Source organism: Bubalus bubalis, chromosome 18 (genome assembly GCF_019923935.1).
Source record: "Bubalus bubalis isolate 160015118507 breed Murrah chromosome 18, NDDB_SH_1, whole genome shotgun sequence".
NCBI classification, from domain to species: Eukaryota; Metazoa; Chordata; class Mammalia; order Artiodactyla; family Bovidae; genus Bubalus; species Bubalus bubalis.
Window position 1 is genome coordinate 50592343 of NC_059174.1, and position 22213 is coordinate 50614555.

At 56.3% G+C, this 22213-nt stretch overlaps 1 protein-coding gene across 2 annotated transcripts; it reads left to right on the plus strand.

The window, feature by feature from the left end:
* The first annotated feature begins 1030 nt into the window (after positions 1–1030).
* Positions 1031–21086, plus strand: ATP1A3 (ATPase Na+/K+ transporting subunit alpha 3). Of its 2 annotated transcripts, none has more exons than XM_006041256.4 (23): positions 1031–1205; positions 5142–5270; positions 5379–5438; positions 5578–5781; positions 7207–7320; positions 7434–7568; positions 7920–8037; positions 8167–8435; positions 9850–10048; positions 10126–10235; positions 10322–10456; positions 12550–12742; positions 13003–13178; positions 13266–13402; positions 14037–14187; positions 14304–14472; positions 17197–17351; positions 17431–17554; positions 18654–18799; positions 19361–19491; positions 19928–20029; positions 20270–20361; positions 20701–21086. In XM_006041256.4, the coding sequence occupies exons 1-23, from the start codon at positions 1200–1202 to the stop codon at positions 20727–20729; spliced, it is 3084 nt and encodes a 1027-aa protein (XP_006041318.1). In that variant the 5' UTR covers positions 1031–1199; the 3' UTR covers positions 20730–21086. The 2 variants fall into 2 exon arrangements, with proteins under 2 accessions (XP_006041318.1, XP_025124982.1); XM_025269197.3 differs by having other exon boundaries at positions 5181–5270.
* Positions 21087–22213: the final 1127 nt, after the last annotated feature.

Sequence of the window (22213 nt, forward strand, 5' to 3'; positions counted from 1 at the left end):
GCAGTGTGAGGCCTATGTCTGTGTGATGGTGCTGAGTGTGGATGTGTACTGGTTCATGGGCCCATGGGTGAAATATTTACTGGTCTCTGTGTGAGATGGCTTAAGGCCAGCTATGACGGAGCGTGTGACATATGTGTCTGTGAGGTGGTGTTTTCAGGGTGTGTGTTCCTCTGCATGGCATTTTATGCCTGTGTGATTCTGTTGTGGTGTGCTGGGGTGTGCAGTGTGCTGTGTGTTCGTGAGTCTCTGGGCTTGTTTTGATGGGGTACTGTGAGATGTGTGGGAGATGATAAGTTGGTGTGTGACGGAATGTGATTGTGAAACTGGTGGTGTTGGTGGGTGTCCCCAGCGTCTGTGTTCTCCGGGTGATGGTCGGGTGTGAGTGCCATGCTTGGTGGGATTCTCTGGCTGTGATGTGTCTCCTGTGTACCTGTGCAGTTGTGTCTCGTTGGATAACTGCAGCGCCATAGTGGGTGGGGGGAGGTCACACACAGGGGGACTCGGGGCCCCGCCCCCCCCTGCAGCGTCCCTGCTCATCGCGGGGTATCTTTCTCGCCTCTTGGGTTCCCTCCATCTCCGCCTCCTGAACAGCACCCCACAGTCTCCAGGGCTCCCCCTGCCTCACTGCAGAGAAGGGTGCTCTGGCCCTCCTTCCTTATTGCAGTGGCTTACGGGGCTTCCCCCCACCCGGTGTGCACCTTCCACAGCGCACCCCTCCCTCTGGTGGCACACAATGAGGGGGATTCCGGGGCTCTCCCACCCTCAGCGCCCCCTCCTAGGAGGCGACACCCCACACTGCAGGGGCTTCCAGGTCCCTCATTGGCGGGGGGGGGGGGGCCTCCGGGTTCTCGGCTTCCCGCAGCGCTCCCCCTTCGCCGCCTAGCCGCCACTTTGCGGAGGCTGGGGGGCGGGGAGAACAGCTGCAGTGCCGGGGGCGGGGCCGCGGGCCATCCATCAGGGCGGCGGCGCCTCTGATTGGCCGGCGCCGGCCCCCCCGCGGGCGCGGGCATATGAGGAGGCGGAGGCGGCGGCGGGCGCCGCAGACTCTGTGCGGTAGGGCTGACCGCCGGACCCACGCGCGGACCGAGGCGCGGGCGCTGCAGAGGCCCCCAGCCCGAGCCCGCGCCTAAGCCCACCCTGAGGCCCCCTGCCTCGGCCCCTGCCCCGCCTGAGTGCCCCTGTCCCCCGGAGCCGCCAAGATGGGGGTAGGTGCTCGGGCCAGCCAGGCGATGCCTGTGTGCGAGTGTGTGTGTGTGTGTGTGCGCGCGTGCCTGTGTGTGTGACATTGTGGGTCCAGTGACATTGGGTGTCTGCGGAGAGCGGGGGACGAGGACTCTGGGACCTCTGCTCTCCGGGACCCGGGTGCAGATCCCTGGGAGCCAGCTGACCCTGCCCATCCGTGTGGTTGTGTCGCTGGCTGAGTGCGTGCCCGGGGCCGCCTGGGTCGGTGGGAGTCTGTGGCGCATGTTGGCGTGTCCTTTGTGTGCGGGGTCCGCGGGGCACGGACCGGCCTTCGGCCTCTCTGTCTGCCCTGGTGTGGTTCCCTGCTCAGCCGAAGATGTGCGTGTGCGTGTGCGCGTTCCTGGTTCTGTCGGGCCTGGCAGCACCGTTCGCCTGCGATTGTGTGGCCCGGGTCGTGTCTGAATGTCTGCACCCGTGTCTGGGTGTGTCTGAACGCCGGTGTTTGTGTCTGGGGGTGTTGAAGCCCGTCTGCTTCCGTGGCCAGGCGGGGATAGATCCAGACTATGAGATGCACATCCGATGACCTCCCTTTCTCCTTCCAGGCCCTCATGGGGTTGCTCCGCAGTGCGGAGCAGCCTGGGTCTGCAGCGTGTGTCTACCTCCTAATCTGGGGGAGCAGACCTGGGGGCTGGGGGGAGCAGGAGAGCCACGGCAGGGAGACTGAGTGCCTTGCTGAGGGCTATGTGTGCAAATGCGTGTTGTGGGGGTATTGTGCATGCCCGGCTATGCCCTTTCCTCTGTGTCCGTGTGTCCTTGTCTGTGAGTTTCTCCAGCAGATGCCGCCTCTTTCCCTGGCTGACCACCTGACCCCCCAGCTGCAGCCCTGGATCCCTCCCTGAGTGTCTGGGGCGGGGCCAGAGGGAGGGGGTGGGGGCAAGGAGGCTGGTGGGCTGGGCTGGGTAGGATGAAGAGAGAGGGGGTTGGGATGGGAGAGCGAATATGAGGGATGGGAGAAAGATGGCGGAGGAAGGCTGTTGGGTCCAGGAACGGAGGTGGGGGATGGGACTGCAGGTCGGTGGATGGGGGTGGGCGAGGCTGAAGGGGAAGAAGAATTGGATGGGGAGAGGACTGGGAGAGAGAAGGTGCAGGTGGGAGTCAGTGATGGCTTCCAGGTAAGTGGAAATGGAAGGGAAGCCATGGGTAGATTGGAAGACAGGACTGAGGCTAAATGCCTTAGATAAGAAATTGGGGGCGGGTCTTAGGAAAAGACGTGGGACAGGAGAAGTGAGCGCTGTAGACATGGGAGACAGAGACATGGGAAGACAGAGAGAAATGGGCAGACACAGAGAGAGATGCTCTGAAAGAGACAAAGAGATAGAGAGACAAAGAGAGAAAAAGATATAGAGACAAAGAAAGAGACAGACACGGGCAGGAGGATATGGAAAGATAGAGAGATACAGACAAGGAGAGACATGGAGAGACAAAGAGAGAAACTGAGGCTGAGATGAGGAGACCCAAGGACAGACATATCCCATCCAGAGACAGCCAGAGGCAGCCTGGATGACAGGAAAAGGGGACAAAGGGCACAAGGGGAGGTCGACTGAGAGACGCCGGGATGAGGCCTCAGACACCTTGAAAGGGGGAGGGACGGGCGGGCCGAGGGGCAGAGCCTGCCTGAGCTCGGCTGGCGTGGAAAATGGCAAGGAGCTGCAGAGGCGGCTGCAGCGGCCAGACACGCGTGTCCCCCACCCTCCGAGGTGCTCCCGCCCCGCAGTGCGCCCATCTGGGCCTCCTGCCTTGACTGGGAAAGCCTCGGCTCGCCCTCCAACAGATGGAAGCCCGCCCCCAAGGGAGTCTGGTCATGACAAGGGCAACCAGCAACCAAGGCTCACCTGCCAGGGACCGGGGTACCCCAGTCCCTCATCCCTCAGACCCAGGAGTCCAGGCCCCCAGCCCCTCCTCCCCCAGCCCCAGGATCAAGACCCCCAGCCTCTCCTCTCTCAGATGGAGGAGTCTGGGACTGCAGCCCTGGGTCTCATAGGGACACAAGCATCAGCTCCTGGCCTTCCCTAAGGTTTCAGGGGTGGGCAGCTAGTTTTCTTCCCACCTCCCTCCAGGCCCCTCTCTTTCCTCTCTTGCCTGCCCTTCATTTCTCTAACTTGTGCCCACGACCTTGTGCTCCATCTGTGGGTCTGCCCCTTGTGGAGGCTGAGACCCCTCCTGAAGCGGGGGTGGAGGAGGGTCCTCCCTGCCCGCCTGAATCTCCATGCTCAGTGTCAGACACAGCGCTGCTGCAGGGCTGGCCCAGTGCCAAGCCACCCTCCTGCCCCCTGAAACCCCGGCTTCCAGGCCTTTAGGATGCAGTAGCCCCCCAGGCTCAGCCTCCGGGTCTGGGGGCAGACAGCAGGCAGCTCAACCCTCTACAAGGTCACGAGGGGATTAGCGCTGAGCCGCGCTGAGCCTGGGATCCCAGCTTGGCTCTGGGCCTGTAAGATCTGTCAGCGGGCCGCTATCAGCACCCAGCCTCACCCCACCCCTCCTGCCAGCCTCCAAGGACGCTGGCTTCCCCATGAGCCCAAGCCCCCAGACTAGAACTTCCCTCATTCCCCCCACACTACATCCAGTTCACGCCAGGCCTGGGGGACTTCTTCCTCTTGCTCTTCTGCACCCCGAATCCCAGCCAGCAGCTAGTCTGTCCTTCAGAGACCTAAACATGCCCACCCCCACCCAAACGTATTCATGGCTCCCGCCAGCCCCCAGGAGAGAGGCTAGGCCACAGCTTGTCAGTCAAGCCCCTCGGGACCGACTGCACGTCCAGCCAGGCCACCATCCCTGGGCCCAACAGGCGACCTCCTGGGCATTTGTCCCAACTGGTCCTCTGAGAGAGACATCCATGGAGTTGGGAGAAGAGACCCAAGAAAAGAGCCAGGAAGAAAAGACAGGGAGAGACCTGGGGGAATTATATGGGGGAGGCCTGGAGCTGGAAGCACAGAGATGCCAAGATGGATGAGAGAGAGAGAGTGAAAGATACGGGGGTAGAGAGGAAGATGGCAGAGCAAGACCGTGAGACACAGACAGACAAGATGTTTGAAATAGTAGAGACAGGGAGAGACGCACCAAGCGTTACAGAAAAGCAGGTACCTTGAGAGATGAAGACAGAAAGAAGTAGAGATAAGGATGGACAGAAAATACTGACACTCAGGGATAATCTAAGATCCCCACACACCAACTTGGAAAGAGATAGAAACCCAGGGAGAACACAGAGAGACTGACTCAGCCAGACTCAGGGAAAGAGTTCAAGAGACGGTGACAGATATTGTATGAGATGGCAAACATAAAGAGCCGGAGATCAGAGAGAGACAACAGTCTCAGAGAGACACGCATAAAGATGCAGAGACAGAGAATGTGAGAGACATTCTCTGAGAGACAGTGAGATCAGAGAAAGAACTGCAGAGAGATGGAGATAGCCACAGATGGAGAGGTAAAGCGGCAGAAGGAGACAGAGAGACAAAAGGGAATAAGACAGGCACAAGCAGAGACCTGGAGAGGCAGATCAAGAGAGACAGACCAACAGACATAGCAAGAGACAGACACTTGGGGTGGGGTGGGGGGCCTTGGGCAAGCCCAGGGACAGGAAGTAAGAGACAGAAAGAGACACACAGAGGAAAAAAGGACATATGGAGACTGAAGGGGAGAGACCTAGAGACAGAGAGAGAGAGAGACAGAGGCATAGACAGACCCAGATGGAGACTCGCTGGCACAGAGATCCAAGGAGCCAGAGATGGGGGGTGTAGGGTGGCGGGGTGGGAAGCAATAGGAGAAGACAAGCCTCGGGAGTTCTGAGAGACACCCAGGCTGAAGGGCAGGGACAGACAGAGCCCCCAGAGCAGGCCCTGCCCGGAGACGCAGCTGCACAGCCGCAGGGCCGGTGCCCCCCTGTAACCCCTTCTCGCCCGCAGTCTGGTGGTTCTGACAGCTATCGTGTCGCCACCTCGCAGGACAAGAAAGATGACAAGGGCTCGCCCAAGAAGAGCAAGGGCACCAAAGACCGCCGGGACCTGGATGACCTCAAGAAGGAGGTGGCTATGGTGAGTCCCACCCTCTGTACCCACCCGGAGCAGACCCCTCCCCCAATGACCCCCCTACCGCCAGGCCTCCACGCTCACCCGATGTCTCCCCAAACTCCTGTTCCTCAGACAGAGCACAAGATGTCCGTGGAAGAGGTCTGCCGGAAATATAACACCGACTGTGTACAGGTGCGGCCGGGCTGGAGGGACAGGGGTCCCTGGGGTGGGGGTGGGGGAGGCATGACCCCCCCAATGCCTGAGGGTGCTCTGTAGTGTTGGGGTGCCAGGTTTCTCCAGGAGGGTCCTATGTGAGTCCTGTGTCCCCCAGGGTCTGACCCACAGCAAAGCCCAGGAGATCCTTGCCCGAGATGGGCCCAATGCGCTCACACCGCCGCCGACCACCCCGGAGTGGGTCAAGTTCTGCCGCCAGCTCTTCGGGGGCTTCTCGATCCTGCTGTGGATCGGGGCCATCCTCTGCTTCCTGGCCTACGGCATCCAGGCGGGCACAGAGGACGACCCTTCTGGCGACAACGTGAGTGCCCTCCACCCACCCCGCCCAGGAGCTCCTCCGCATAGAGACATGCATGTCTCACTCCTCCCCTTGGACTTTTCAAAGCCCCGCCTCTGACTTCTTCCCATCTAACTTTCACAATCACTCAGTGAGAAAACCAGAGATGCAAGGAGGAAAACGGGCTCAGAAAGGACAAGTATGGGACTTCCTGGCGATCCAGTGGTTAGGGCTTGGCACTTCCACTGCAGGGGGCCTGGGTTCGATTTCTGGTTGGGAACTAAGATCCTGCAAGCCACATGGTACAGTCAAAAATAAATAAATAAATAAAAAAGACCAAGTTGCTTGTTCAAGGTCACACAGTAGGGAGTATGAGCTGGGGCTCCATCCCAAAGCTGTGTTGTAACATCACTGGCCTTGAGGGTAGACACAAGCAGGTGGTCCTGGCCTAAAAGATGCTCAGTGAATGGGCTCATGTAGAGACCCAGGCGCACCCACGTGCTGATTTATCAGGTCCTGTTCACTCAGCACAGGGGACACACACACGCACAGTCTCAACAGACATGACGCTCATAAACATAGACCTGTATTCTGACTACATGGAGATCCTTGCACGCACACACCCACACATGCGCATGTACACACTACTGCAGAGTCAGTGCAGGCAGTCACACTAACACGTAGATTCAAGCACGGCCACCTAGTTCAGACGCAGGCACAGACACAGACATGGACCGAGAGACAGACAGACAGACACAAGCACCCAAACACACAGAGTCGCAGGCATAACCTGGTGGTGGACAGAGCGGTGTGAGAGTCAAGCGCAGACAGGATTCTCAGAAATTAAAACCTGAACAGGTGAACAGACCCAGAGTCTCAGACCTACACAGACCAACAGAGGGAGACAGAGACCCACCTAGAGAGAGTCAAACACAAACAGTCTCCTACATTTAAAGTCAGGCATTCAGTCAGACAGGCACGTTGATCTTAACACAGACAGACACATGGACAACAGCATACACACCGATTCTCTGACATAGGCTGAGAGACCCACAAAATAGAGAGACGGACAGACCAGAGGCTCAGGCACACTTTTGTTCAGGAAGAGAGATTCAAGGGAATTCCCTGGTGGTCCAATGGTGAGGACTCCATGCTTTCACTGCTGAGGGCCTGGGTTTGATCCCTGGTCAGGGAACTAAGATCCCATAAGTTGTATGGCAAGGCCAATAAATAAACAGAACAAACATTTTTTAAAAAAGAGAAAGAAAGAGAGACTCAAACATGGACAGCCAGAGAGACACAGACCGTCAAATAGATACAACCTGAGGTCAGACATACAATTGCAGAAGCCCACTTACTCAAAGCTCTCTCCCCAGACTGCACACATCTCTGGGTAGGGCCGGTGGGGAGTTGCTGTGGGGCGAGCCGTGACCTTGAGTCTGCCCACAGCTGTACCTGGGCATCGTGCTGGCGGCCGTGGTCATCATCACCGGCTGCTTCTCCTACTACCAGGAAGCCAAGAGCTCCAAGATCATGGAATCCTTCAAGAACATGGTTCCCCAGGTGAGGGGTGCCCAGGAAGGGGCCAGGTGGGGTGTGGACAGCTGCCGAGGCTGTGCCCAGAGACCTCAGGCAGAGAGCGTCAGGGAGGTGACGCCTCTCCATCCCACCCGCAGCAAGCCCTGGTCATCCGGGAAGGTGAGAAGATGCAGGTGAATGCTGAGGAGGTGGTGGTTGGGGACCTTGTGGAGATCAAGGGTGGAGACCGAGTTCCAGCCGACCTGCGCATCATCTCAGCCCACGGCTGCAAGGTGGGTGTGGGGCCTAGCTCTGCCCTTCCTGGAGCAGCCCAGGAGTCCAGACCCCCAGCCCCTCCTCCTCGGACCCAGGAGTCCAGGCCCCCTCCTCCTCCCCTAGACCTGCAAGTGCCTTTGACCTTGCCTAGAAGTTGTACCCTCTCCACCTTCAAGAGCCCAACTCTGACACCCAGACTTCTAGGTCTCTAGCTGTGACCTCCACAGACACAGGTTTCCTTAATTAATGAGATTTCCGCCTCGTTAACAAAACAAACGAACAAACAAAAATCTTGAAATCTCCTCTGAGCAAATGCCAGTTGACCCCAGGCCCGGGGTTGAGCCCTGTCCCCTGTGCCCCCACCCCAGGTGGACAACTCTTCCTTGACCGGCGAATCAGAGCCCCAGACCCGCTCCCCCGACTGCACGCACGACAACCCCCTGGAGACCCGGAATATCACCTTCTTTTCCACCAACTGCGTGGAAGGTGAGACGGTTGGGGTGGGGTGGGTACCCGGGTGGGGCCAGGCTGGTCCAGACAGACAGACGCACCTCAGGGGCTTGGGGTCTCTCTGCACCTTGCTGAGGATCAGCCCTGTCCCCTCTGGCCACACAGGCACGGCTCGGGGCGTGGTGGTGGCCACAGGCGACCGCACCGTCATGGGCCGCATCGCCACTCTGGCTTCGGGGCTGGAGGTGGGCAAGACGCCCATCGCCATCGAGATCGAACACTTCATCCAGCTCATCACTGGCGTGGCCGTCTTCCTGGGCGTCTCCTTCTTCATCCTGTCCCTCATTCTTGGATACACCTGGCTTGAGGCTGTCATCTTCCTCATCGGCATCATCGTGGCCAATGTCCCAGAGGGCCTGCTGGCCACTGTCACCGTAAGGCCCAGACCCCTGGGTCTGAGGGAGGAGGGGGCTGGGGGCCTGATGGCAAAGATCTTTTCTTTTAAAACGTTTTTTTTACTTGGCTTCACTGGGTCTTAGTTGCCCCATGCAGAACCCTTAGGCAATGATCTTATTTTATTTACTTATTTTTTTTGGCTGCAGCACACAGCATGTGGGATCTTAGTGCTCTGACCAGGAGTCGAAACTATGCCCCCTGCATTAGAAGGCGAATTCTTAACCACTGAAGTCCAATGGCAATGATCTTGATTGCAACTTGGGGGGCCGAATTGCAATCAAGACATCAAGGGCCAAATCCTCCCAGACATTGAAGAAGGAGGGTCCTGGGACTCAGCGGGCCTCATGAACAAAACAAACTAACAGGGATTTCCCTGGCTGTCCAGCGGTTAGGACTCCGTGCTCTCACTGCCGAGGGCCTGGGTTTGATCCCTGGTCAGGGAACTAAGATCCCGCAAGCTAACCACCCTATCATTTTTGAAGTTAACTTACAAAATTAAGAAGTACACCTTCATGGTAAAAAAATCAAAAGAATACATTAAAATAGTTAAAGAGTAAAATAACAGTCTGGACCCACTGCCTAGCCTAGCCATCACCCCCCTTCTGAAGCAGGCTCACTGTACCGTTCCCAGGAGAGGTGGGCATATTCCCACATATGTAGTAACTGTTTTCAGCGTACACAGAAGGGACCATCCTAGGAATACTGTTCTGCTCCTTGATTCTTTTAGAATCAATAGATCCTGCAAACTTTTCCATATTAGCAAATTCAAAGCTACTCTAGGTCAAGGCCTTTTATTGACCTACACTGTACACGCGAGAGTTGCACATGAACATACTGATGAGCTGGAGTCAGTTGAACACACCCTAGGTCATCTGCACCCAGATGGAGTTCCCTAGAAGCCCTCTCAAGACCTTGTTCAGCCCTTCCCCTGCAACCCCAGGATTACCCCTAGGATAGCCTGGTTTCAAACAGTAGTTTTTTTACTCCACATCAGTGAAATCATTCAGCAGCAACTCTTGTTTCTGGCTCTTCTTTGCTGAACATTGTTTTTGAGCTTCACCCACGAGGTTGTAGGTACTGATCTCTTATCCTTTTTCATCTCTGTATAGTATTCCCATCTTTTATTTCTCCAATTTTCTCTTCTGCTGTTAGAGAACATTTTGATTGTTTCAGTTTGGGACTATTATGTTGCTGCTGTGAACATTCTAGTATATTTTGGGGGGTGCATCTGAGCCCATTTCTATGAGTCTGTGCCTTGGGTGGAGTCTCTGGGTGATTCTTTGCCCAGGATTCTCTTTGGGCTAAGCAGTCAGGTTGTTGGACAGTCGTGTTGCCGGCCCAGCCCCGCCACCTGACTCTACCTGTAACTCACCTGTCCTTGCACGGGCCCAGGTCTGTCTGACACTGACTGCCAAGCGCATGGCTCGGAAGAACTGCCTTGTGAAGAACCTAGAGGCTGTAGAGACCCTGGGCTCCACGTCCACCATCTGCTCAGACAAGACAGGGACCCTCACCCAGAACCGCATGACAGTTGCCCACATGTGGTTTGACAACCAGATCCACGAGGCCGACACCACTGAGGACCAGTCAGGTGAGGGTGGAGCCAGACAAGAGGGTGCTTGGCCCCCCGCCCCGGGTGCCCCTTGCCCTGATTGGTGGCTTTTTCAGGGACTTCATTCGACAAGAGCTCGCACACCTGGGTGGCCCTGTCCCATATCGCTGGACTCTGCAACCGTGCTGTCTTCAAGGGGGGTCAGGACAATGTCCCTGTGCTCAAGGTGGGCCCCCCCTCTCACTGGCCTCAGCCTGGCTCTTGCCCACCCCATGCTTCTCTGCTCTGACAGCCCTCTCTCCCGCCCTACAGAGGGATGTGGCCGGGGATGCCTCCGAATCTGCTCTGCTCAAGTGCATCGAATTGTCCTCTGGCTCTGTGAAGCTGATGCGTGAACGTAATAAGAAAGTGGCCGAGATCCCCTTCAACTCCACTAACAAATACCAGGTACCCTGGGGCTCTCCACTTTCTCTGTGATGCCCCAAAAAGCAGTCAGCTCTGCCCCACTGCCCTCCTGCTTTGGGCAAGCTATTAACTTTCCCAGAGCCTCAGTTTCCCCATCTGTAAAATGGGACTGAGAGTGGAGAGAGGAACAGAGATGGGAGTGAGAGCGAGGTCTCTGTGGGAGTAGGAGGCAGAGGAGTAAAGATTTCCTGCAGCAGAGTGGGAACCAGCCAGAGATCTCATTCATTCATTCAGCAGATATATTTTTAAGCAGCCACCATATGTCTGGGAGGCTTGTGTTAGGTGCTGGGGAGACATAACAGCAGTGAGTGAAACAGTGAAGTTCCTCCTCTTGTGGAACTTATGCTCCTGTGCCAGGAGACAGACGATAACAGAGGCATGAGGACTTGAGGGAATTTGGAATATGTCAGGAAATCACCGTGCTGAGGAAGGAAGCCCTGCAGGTATCTGGGGGCAGTGTGCATAGTATGTGCAAAGGTCCTGAGGCAGGAAAGTGTTGAGGTGTCTGAACAGGGGGTTGTGGAACCAGGAAGCATGGTGGGAGATGAGGGCTCTGTGTGCTGGGCCAAGTCCCATCAGGCCTCATGGGCTGTGGACACAACTTGGGTGTGACCCTGGTGGCGGGGCATGAGCCAAGGAGCAGGGTAGAGATGGGACCTGACTCACATTTTTAAAAACTGCTTTATTGAGGTGTAGTTCGTACACCATCGTAGATCACCCACGTAGTACATAATTCAAGAGTCTTAGTATAGTCACACATAGTATATAGTATAGTATATACAACGTAGCATAGTTAGCGTCTACTCAGTCAGCTTTAGAGAATTCCCATCCTCTCAAAAAACACCCTCACACTCTCTGGCTTTGTTCCCCTACCTCCCCCGTCTCCCCAAGCCCTAAGCAACTACTAATCCACGTCCTGTCTCTATGCCCTTGCTTATTCTCGACACTTCATGTCAACAGAATCCTACAATATGTGTTTTTGAGCGTCTGAGTCCTCTCACTCAGCATCGTGTTTTCCAGGCTCCTCAGGGCTCCCCTAGTAGCTCAGACAGTAAAGAATCCGCCTGCAATGCGGGAGACCTGGTTTCGATCCCTGGGTTGGGAAGATCCCCTGGAGAAGGGAATGGCTACCCACTCTGGTATTCTGGCCTGGAGAATCCCATGGCCTGCAGAGTCCATGGGGCCACAGAGTCGGACACGGCTGAGCGACTCTCACTTCCCTTCCCTTCCGTGTCGTAGCACGCGTCAGTACTCCATTCCTTTTTATGGCTGAATGACTTCGTGTTGTATAGCGAGATCACATTTTGTTGATCCATTCATCTATCAATGGACATTTGGGTTATTTGCACCCTTTGGCTACTATGAATAATGCTGCAGTGAACATCCGCCTACAAGTTCCTGTGTGGACATCGCCTGCACGCCTCTTGGGTGTATACCCGGGGATGGCCGGCTTACGTCGTAACCCTATGTTTAAGCTTTGTGGGGATAGCTAGGCTGTTTTCCAAAGTGGCTGCACCAGTTTTCACTGACGCTCATATTTTAAAGTCTCCTTCTGCCTACCATGGGGAGAAAATAAAAGACAATGGGGAGGGGAGGACAGACACAGGGACTCGATGTGGGGTGCTGCTGTGATATTTCATATGAGAGATGCTGGTGGGTGAATGGGAAGGCAGGGGAGGTGAGAGAAGTCAGAATCTGGGTACTTCAGAGGTGAGCTGAACAGATTCGGTGATGGCCTCTAATGTGAGATGAGAGATCGTCGGACGAGGCAGAGAGAAATGCCCGTATCCTCAGGACCCTTGAGATTTCTGTGAGAGAGACACAGAGGAGAAGAAATATTGTCAAAGAGACAGAAACGGGCAGGGATGAGCAGAGATCTCTGTGAGAGGGTCCGAGAAACAGATGACAATCTCTCAGGTAGTGCCTTCTGGGAGCCCGGCTGTGGTCTGTCCTGGCATCCGTGGCACCCTGGCACCCGAGGGGGTGGCGGGGAGTCCTCTTCCCCCCGGCCGGGCGCAGGGAGCCTCCAGGTCCCTGGGAGGCTCAGGCATGGCCACCCTCTGCTCTGTTTGCAGCTCTCCATCCACGAGACTGAGGACCCCAATGACAACCGGTACCTGCTGGTGATGAAGGGCGCCCCCGAGCGCATCCTGGACCGCTGCTCCACCATCCTGCTGCACGGCAAGGAGCAGCCGCTGGATGAAGAGATGAAGGAGGCCTTCCAGAATGCCTACCTCGAGCTCGGTGGCCTGGGCGAGCGTGTGCTTGGTGGGCACCAGGGGTGGGGCCAAGTTGGGGCAGGGGCTGGAGGGTAAAGAGGGATGTGGTGCTGCCCAGAGCCTGGCTCAGAATAGGATCTCTCAGAATGCACTGTGATTGACTGAATGAATGACAGGGGAAGCCATCTTTCGGAAATGAGTGTGGACTGACTCTGGCCAGCTGGGGAGTTTGATTGCTGCCACGGGAGCTGTGGGCAGGAGGCAGGGGGGACTGAGGCTACAGCCCCTCTTCCTTTCTCCCCACACCAGGTTTCTGCCACTACTACCTGCCCGAGGAGCAGTTCCCCAAGGGCTTTGCCTTCGACTGTGACGACGTGAACTTCACCACTGACAACCTCTGCTTCGTGGGTCTCATGTCCATGATTGACCCTCCCCGAGCGGCTGTCCCCGACGCGGTGGGCAAGTGCCGCAGTGCAGGCATCAAGGTGTGGCCCGGGGGGCATCAGGGGAGGCAGGGCCAGGGCTCCAGGGGCCAGCAGTGAGGCTGGACCATTTGCACACAATGCCCACAGGTCATCATGGTCACCGGCGATCACCCCATCACGGCCAAGGCCATTGCCAAGGGCGTGGGCATCATCTCCGAGGGCAATGAGACTGTAGAGGACATCGCTGCCCGGCTCAACATTCCTGTCAGCCAGGTCAACCCTCGGTGAGCCCCGCCCAGCCCGACTCAGGTCCCTCTGGGACAGTGGGTCCCATTCCTCCAGGGTCTCCTCTGTTGACTCAGCATCTGGGCCCCATTCCTCTTCTGTCTTAATGATGCGGAGCCTGGTGTTCCAGCTGCGTGAGGCTGGCAAGGGGTGGGCTCACATCCCAGCTTGGCCACGCGTGAGCTGTGTGACATTGGGTGAGTCATTTAGCCTCTCTGAGCCCCAGTTTCCTCCTCTCTAAAATGGGCTGCTAGTAATTCCCATCTGGGAGGATTCTATGACGTCCCTCATTCCTGTGTCCATCAGTCTCTTCCTGCCTGTCTTTTATGTCGTTGTCTCTCTCATCTCTGTTCTGACTCCCTCAGCTTTCCCATCCTCATGTCTCTCTCTGTGTCTGTTTCTATTTCCTGCTTGTCTACATATCTCTGTTCCTCTGAGTCCAGGGTCCCAAATTTCTTCCTGAGGTCTGCCCTCCATCCCTCCTGCAGCCCCTCCGCCCCCATTTCCCTTCATCTCTGATCCCCCCACACCTACCCCCGCAAAGCCCTTTGTCCCTCTCTCAGAGCCTGGTCCGTCCCCCCTCCCTGTCTGTCGGTCTGTCCGCATGTCCTGACCACTCTCTGCTCTCCCCAGGGATGCCAAGGCCTGTGTGATCCACGGCACTGACCTCAAGGACTTCACCTCCGAGCAAATCGATGAGATCCTGCAGAACCACACTGAGATCGTCTTCGCCCGCACCTCCCCCCAGCAGAAGCTCATTATTGTGGAGGGTTGTCAGAGACAGGTGGGGGCTGGGGTCCCTCGGGGGAAAGGGGCTGGGGGCCAGGACTCCGGGGTCCATGATGAGAAGAGGGTTGGTGCCAGGCCTCCAGGTGCCGTGCTCACCCTCTCTCCCTCCAGGGAGCCATCGTGGCCGTGACCGGGGATGGTGTGAACGACTCTCCCGCCCTGAAGAAGGCCGACATTGGGGTGGCCATGGGCATCGCCGGCTCTGACGTCTCCAAACAGGCAGCTGACATGATTCTTCTGGATGACAACTTTGCCTCCATTGTCACGGGTGTGGAGGAGGGTGAGTGAGTCGGCCCAGGTGGCCCTGGAGACTGGGGTCCCTGCGTGAAGCCCGAGAAGGGCGAGGGGAACAGGCCAGGGCTGCAGCAGGTGCACGATGGGGAGACGGCGGAATCCTACCAGGCCCCCAGTGCAGCCTGAGCTTGTCCTTTTCAATTTTCTTCCCCTCACAGTGTTGGGGGCTCCCTGGGGGCAGGACCGAGCTGATACACTTCAGGGTCTCTGTGTTGCCCAGCAAGGACCCAGTCTGTTGGGCAAGGCAGAGGTGGAAGTATTTAAAAGATACTCAGAAGTACAACCTCAGGGAGGCAGAGGGTCAAGCAGAGGGGCCCTGAGGAGGCCTCTCCCCCAGCCTTCATTCGGGGGCCAAGGAAGCTTCCCCAGGTGGGCAGGAGTCACTGTGCCAAGTCCCCAGGGCCATTGGGAATTTTCACACAGAGAAATGCCAGCGAAGGGAGTTGCAGGCAGAGGCACGGCCATGTGGGGGCGCTGGCGGGTGAGGCTGGGCCGCCAAAAGCCCAGACCTCAGGGTCCCCTGGGCACCACTTCCTGACGGGCCTAGATGCGGCTGCAGATGGGGCTTGTTCATGTTCGATTTTATTCTGATCATCCAAGTAATTCATGATAAATACAGAAAATGCAAAAAAGCATTAAGAAGCACATTGGCATCGCCCACAACCTCACCATCCAAAAATATTCACAGTTCACACTGTGGTTGCATTTTCTTCCAGTCTCTCTCTCACATTTCAAATGAGCCCAGTGTGAAGAATAACTCGTGATGAGGGAGAATTCAAACAGTAGAGCTGAGCCTACAGCCTCAGGTTAAATGCCCTGAGCCCTTGTCTCCTATGGCCCAGAGGACACATGGTTAACCCTTTCTCACCGCCCCCCAAAACATGTTACACGCATGTGCAGAGCACGCACTCATGGATGCTCTAGTTCACACCTCCCAGACATTTCTTGGGCTCCTACCTTGTGCATCACGCCAGGGGCTGGGGAATCAGCTACAAGCAAAGCAGACATGGTCCCTGCCCTCCAGTAACTGGGGGGCCTTCCCCAAGTTAACAAATTATAACATAACAAATGAAATTACAGGGACTTTCCTGGAAGTCCAGTAGTTAAGACTCCATGCTTCCAGTGCAGGAAGCACGGGTTCTATTCCTGGTCAGAGAGCTAAGATCCCACATTTCATGCAGCACAGCCAAAACAAACAAAACCAAAAATAAACAAAACAAAAAACTAAACATAATTACTTATGGTGACAAGAAAACCAGCAGGGTGCTATGATAGATGATAACAGGGGTCCTACCTTAAAAAAAACACTTTTTTGGCTGCACTGCATGGAGTTGGGGATCCTAATTCCCCCACCAGGGATTGAACTCGTGCCTCCTGCGTTGGAACCACGGAGTCCTAACCACTGGACCTCCAGGGAAGTCCCAGCAGGGGTCCTACCTAGATAAGGAGGGGCAAAGAAGGCCTCTCTGAAGTGAAAGAAGCAGCACAGTTTAACCTTCAGTAGGGGGAAGTCCAGACACACCCACAAGCAGAGCAAGTGGTACAGCAAACCCCGTCACATCGCCCGGCTCAGTACACACACTGGGCTATGCTGAAGTACACTTAAATCATCACCCATAAGTACTTAGGGTGAGACCCTGGTAGTTTGTGGAGAGCCACACCTTGAGGGGACAGGCAACAGCAGGTGTGACCAACTAGGTGCCTTATTTTTTACACAAAGGGGATCATACCATCTATGCCACCTCCCGCAGAACAGCCTGCCTGTCTGTCCCTTTTTAAAAAATAAGTATGGCAATTCCCTTTTTTTTTTTTGCTGTGCCATTTGGCTTGTGGAATCTTAGTTCTCTGACCGGGGATCAAACTTACGCCCCTGCAGTGGAAGCAGGGAGTCTTAACCAACAGGCCACCAGGGAAGTCCCTCTTTTTTGGCTATTATAATGCTATGGTGGGGCTTCCCTGATAAAGATAAAGATAAAGTTGGTACAGAATCCGCCTGCAATGCAGGAGACCCTGGATTGATTCCTGGGTTGGGAAGATCCGCTGGAGAAGGGATAGGCTACCCACTCCAGTATTCTTGTGCTTCCCTTGTGGCTCAGCTAGTAAAGGATCCTCCTGCAATGCAGGAGACTTGGGTTCGATCTCTGGGTTGGGAAGATCTACTGGAAAAGGGAGAGGCTACCCACTCCAGTATTCTGCCTGGAAAATTCCATGAACTATATAGTCCATGAGGTCTCAAAGAGTCGGACACAACTGAGCGACTTTGACTTTCAATGCTATGATGAACATTCTTGTACTTGCTTTTTGGTGGACATAAACACTCATCCTATAAACCTATGATGAGGATTGCTGGGTCAATAAGGCAGGGATGCTTAACTTTAACAAAAAGTACTGGGAACTCCCTGGCGGTCTAGTGGTCAAGACTGCACTTTCGCTGCTGTGGGCACAGGTTCAATTGCTGGTCAGGGCAACCAAGATCCCACAAGCCATGCTGCATAGCCAAAAAAGGGAAAAAGAAAAACTGCTATGCAGTCTTCCTAAGTGGTTGTATTTTGAGAATGTTTGAACAGAGGCAACATGGTTGGATGTCTGAATGGAAAGGCGGGTGGTGAGGAGATGGATTAGGAAGGATGCCTGGACTGGGTAGGGAAGGGGCAGCAGGACTAGGGTGCCCTGGCGTGGGTACTGAGGTCTGAGCCCACCCTGCCAACAGGCCGCCTGATCTTTGACAACCTGAAGAAGTCCATTGCCTACACCCTGACCAGCAACATCCCAGAGATCACACCCTTCCTGCTGTTCATCATGGCCAACATCCCACTTCCTCTGGGCACCATCACCATCCTCTGCATCGACCTGGGCACCGACATGGTGAGCCCTGGCCACCCCCAAGCTCTGGGAGGGCAGGGTTCCCCAACACCACCCCGATTCACCGGCTTCTCCTGCCCAGGTCCCTGCCATCTCATTGGCGTACGAGGCTGCTGAGAGTGACATCATGAAGAGACAGCCCAGGAACCCACGCACTGACAAGCTGGTCAATGAGAGACTCATCAGCATGGCCTACGGACAGATCGGTGAGGACCTGGGGCCCCCGCCTGGCTTACGGCTGAATGCCCAGCGCCTGGCCCACCCTGGGCACTCGGGAACCTTGTGTTGAATGAGTGGAGTGAAAAGCAGGACATGCTGCCATAGGTCTAGTCGTGGCAGTCCAAACATGGGCTGGAGAAGAATTTCCAGACACAGAGCATTTCAGAAAGGAGTGAGTGTATTAAGAGCAAGGAGCAGAGATAATGAAGATACTGCAAATGTAGTGGGTGGGGGAGAGTCAATGCTTTTTATGGGTTAGCAGCCAGTTTTTTAGCCTCACGATGAAGAAAACTCCTGCTAGAAGGGTGGCATTAAGTGACTGGTTAGGGCGCTAGAGGGTGAGTACCGGGGTGGGCATATTTACCTAATATAAGGTCAGGAAGCTGGCCAGGAAGGATCGCAGTGTGGGCGGGGTTGGCAGCAGTTACAGTGGGGTTCAGTCAGTTCCAGAGGTGACCTTGGTTCTGGGCTCCCCTTCTGTGGCCTGGGTGCCAGGTCTCACGCCTGTGACCTTGGTGTGGGACTCCACAAGTTTGGAAGGAGTGACTTAGAGATGGGGGGTGGAGGAAAGGCCTCCCCGGGGTGCGTGTGGGATACTGAGTGGCCCAGGAGGGCCACGCCACTGCTCCACCCCCCACCATGCTGGGAAGGACCAGTCAGCCTGTGAGCTCTCTGAGGGCAGGGGCGAGCCCCACCCGTTCCTGCCTCCTCCTCCGTCTGCTGCTGGAGGGGAGAGTGCAGAGCTTTACAGGTGTCCCAGCAGAGGCCTGGTGGTGGTGGTCAGAGGCCTGAGAAAGTCATTCCTGCGTGGGGGTCCTCAGGGACTTCCTGATGTCCACGTGGCCTGGGTCAAGTGGGAGGAATTCCAGGTTCTCCATCTCTGGGGAGCCCCCTCCCTAAGTCTGCTGCTCCAGGGAGCGCTTTTCAGGTGCTCACCACCAGGTGGCGCTCTCAGATCGTCCTCTGGGAGCCCAGCCAGGAGGATGCTCAGGCAGAGGACGGAGTCTCAAGGGGCCCCAGAGGTGCCCTGGGCTGGCTGCCCGCCCCACCTGAGCCTCTCCTCATCTCCCTACTCTCCTCCCCCAGGAATGATCCAGGCTCTTGGTGGCTTCTTCTCCTACTTCGTGATCCTGGCAGAAAATGGCTTCTTGCCCGGCAACCTGGTGGGCATCCGGCTGAACTGGGATGACCGCACGGTTAATGACTTGGAGGACAGTTATGGACAGCAGTGGGTGCGTAGGGCCGGGTCCCACAGCGTGGCCGTGGGCCTCCCAGGTGGGGTCTCGGCCCACAGCATCCTGGGCCATGGTGGGCTGTCCTATCCATGCACGGGTGGCTTCCTGTGATGGCCCCTCTGCCCTGGGGGTCATCAAGACCCTCCCCCGGACACAAAGGGTCTCCTGGCGCTCTTGCCCCAACCCATTGTGGTCCTGTCCACTGGCCAGGCTCTCTGCCCTGCCAGGCAGGAAGCCTTTGTGACCCCCTTCCCAGTCTCTGTCTTCCCTTCACAGCCCAGCCAGTGTCCCCCCAGGAGGCCCCCAGGTTCTCTGGTCCACAACTAAGGTCACCAGTATGCTCTCTTCTTCCTTGTCCATTTCCTGACTCTTCCTGAGGGGCTCTGAGCTACAGAGGTCAGACATGTCCTCCCAGGGGACCCCATCTGGACAGAGTCCCCGCTTTGCCCTGGGGACCTACACAGGGATGGTGCACACAAGGAGCACGTGGGCAAGGAGTAGGGGCCGGGGCTGCGGCCACACTGACCACTGACTGACACTGCATCGTCACCCTCGCAGACCTACGAGCAGAGGAAGGTGGTGGAGTTCACGTGCCACACGGCTTTCTTTGTGAGCATAGTGGTCGTGCAGTGGGCTGACCTGATCATCTGCAAGACCCGGAGGAACTCTGTCTTCCAGCAGGGCATGAAGTGAGGGTCATGGTCGCTGTGGCTGCTTTCCCTCCCGCCCCATGTCTGTCTGTTCTGGTTTTGCCTCTGAGTTGATTTTCTCTCCAGTGGTCACATCTATCTTGGATTCCCTGTGTGTGTGTGTGTGTGTGTGTGTGTGTGTGTGTGTGCGCGCGCGCACGTGCGTGCGTGCGCACGCGCTACTGGGATGTTCCTGCGTCCCTCTCCAAATCTGTTTTATCTTTTTCTACCCCGGCCTATCTGTGTGTCTCTGTCTTCATATTTCACCGTCGCCATCTCCCTGGACCCGTCTGTGCCTCGCTGCCTCTTTCTGTTTCCATCCCTGTGTGTCTCCTTGTCTGTCTCTCTCCGTCTGCCCGGGGCGGGGTGCCTCTGTGTCTGTGGGGTGGGGATGCCGGGTGGGCTTCTCTGGGTCCAGCCCTGACTGTGCCTGCAGGAACAAGATCCTGATCTTTGGCTTGTTTGAGGAGACGGCCCTGGCGGCCTTCCTGTCCTACTGCCCAGGCATGGATGTGGCCCTTCGCATGTACCCTCTCAAGTGAGTGCCTTTCCCCCTCCAGGTACCACCTGTTCCAGGGCCCTCCCAGGAGCCTTTGCAGTGGAACACCGTCATGGGTGGGGGGTGGGGTGGGGCTCTGTAGACCCCGGCCCAGAGCCATGGCCAGGGCACCTGTCACCTTGGGCACGAAGGATCAGGGGGCACTGCGCTGGGCGTGGCCCCTCCTTTCCTCCGTGTTGCCCGGAGGCGCTGACTCGCTCCTCCTCTGCTTCTCCGCAGGCCCAGCTGGTGGTTCTGTGCCTTCCCCTACAGTTTCCTCATCTTCGTCTACGACGAAATCCGCAAACTCATCCTGCGCAGGAACCCCGGGGGTGAGGGGCTAACGGGGGTAGAGGTGGGAGGCCGGGGGGAATGGGACCGGGCAGCTGGAGGGGGAGGTGGGAGAGCGCCGCCTGGTGACGATGCTAACCTCACTGTCTTCCCCCTCCTCCCGCCCTTCCCATACCCCCTCCTCCCTTCCGCGCTGTCTCTCCATCCCCTTGGCACCTCTTCCCTCTCCCCTTCTCTCCGGGCCTCCTCCTCTCTGTGTCTGTCTCTGTGTCTTTGCCCCTTTGGACTTCTTTCTGTGTCGCTGCCTCTCTGTCTCTGCTTGTGTGTCTCTCCGTGCCCGTCTCTCCCGTCTGTGTCTCTTTCCTCCTTTGTCTCTCCAGGTTGGGTGGAGAAGGAAACCTACTACTGACCTCAGCCCCACCACGTCTCGCATCTCTTTCCTGCCCTCGCGAGCCCAGGACCGCCCACTCCAGTGCCCCTCATTTTGTATTCTGGGGGGAGGGGCCCTCTCTCCCCTTGGCCCCGCCTCCTCAAGTGATCTCCCGCCTCCCTCCCCCACGCCCCGCCCCCTGGCTGGCTTCTCTCCCCGCCCCCGCCCCGCCCCCTGCCTCTCTACCCTCTCTGTCTTTTGTGTGTGTCTGTTCCTCTCCTCCTCACCCCTGCCTCCCAGACCCCTCCCTGGACTCTTTTTTACTCCCCGTCGCCCCCTGGCTGATGCCATCTCTGGTTCTGGACAATTATCAAATATATCAGTGGGGAGAGAGAAGCCATGTGTGTCGTGCTTTGCTTTGTTGGGGGGGTTCAGTGGGGGGTGTGTGGGCGGGACAGCGTTCCCTGTGCTGGCACCCATGACTGGGTGATTCACAGAAGCCCAGAAATTTAGCCCGGCATGAATGTGGGAGTCATGGAATCTCAAAGTCATCAAATCACAGAGTTTTAGGCCCAACAAGGATTTGTGTGAGAACACTGTGAATTCGCCAGGTGATGGGATCCTGGGATCAGAACACGAGAGAGGGGGTCAGACTCTGGATCCTCTCATATTGGAGAGGACCCTGGGGGACCATGATGATATAATGGTTCACTGAGCTCCCACTCTGTGCTCTGCCCTCTTCTAAACATTCTACCTGTATTAGTTCACTTAATCCTCACAAGGCACAGAGAGGGAAAGTAACCTGCTCGAGGTCACACAGCTGCGAGGGGACAAATCTGGATGACAGGCTTAGGATGCCCAAGCTCTAAGTCACCATGTTCTTCTCTTGTTGAGATAAGCTTCCATCTGTCACTTGCACAGATCTCAAAGGCATAGCTCAATGATTTAAATAATTATATCCACGTAGCCACCATCCATATTGAGCTGTAGAACATTTACATCTACCCAGAAAGTCCCTTCATTGCCCCTTCCCAGTCAGCAGCCCCTCCACAGGCAACCACTGATCTGCTTTCTGTTACCACCTTTTGGTTGTGCCTGTTCTTGGACTCTGTAGAATGAAATCTTCTGGTGTGCTGCCGCAGGTCCTTCTTGTCCTCAACATCAGGTCTATGAGGGTCATCCATGGTGTCTCAAGTGTTGGTAGCCAACACTTTTTAATTGCAGGGTTTCCCCACTGTGTGACTATTATGCTACTTGTCAACCCACTCTCCTGTTGATGGAGTTGTTGTTTCTCTGTTGGGAGCCTCTAGGAACATTCTAGTAACATCCTCTGATGACACATGTGGGCATCTCTGTTGGGTACATGCCTAGAAATGGAATTGCTGATTGGGGATAGACTGTGTTTACCTTTCATAGAAATAGCCAGGCCCTTTCCAAAGCTCTTATGTCATTGGCATTGCCACAATGTATCACATTTCCAGTTGCTCCACATCCTTGTCAACACTTGCTATTGTCAGTCTTTT

Coding starts and splice junctions, on each gene's coding strand:
- ATP1A3 (XM_006041256.4), top strand. Junction 5,782..7,206: donor ACGACCCTTCTGGCGACAAC/GTGAGTGCCCTC, acceptor GTCTGCCCACAG/CTGTACCTGGGCATCGTGCT. Junction 18,800..19,360: donor ACAGTTATGGACAGCAGTGG/GTGCGTAGGGCC, acceptor TCACCCTCGCAG/ACCTACGAGCAGAGGAAGGT.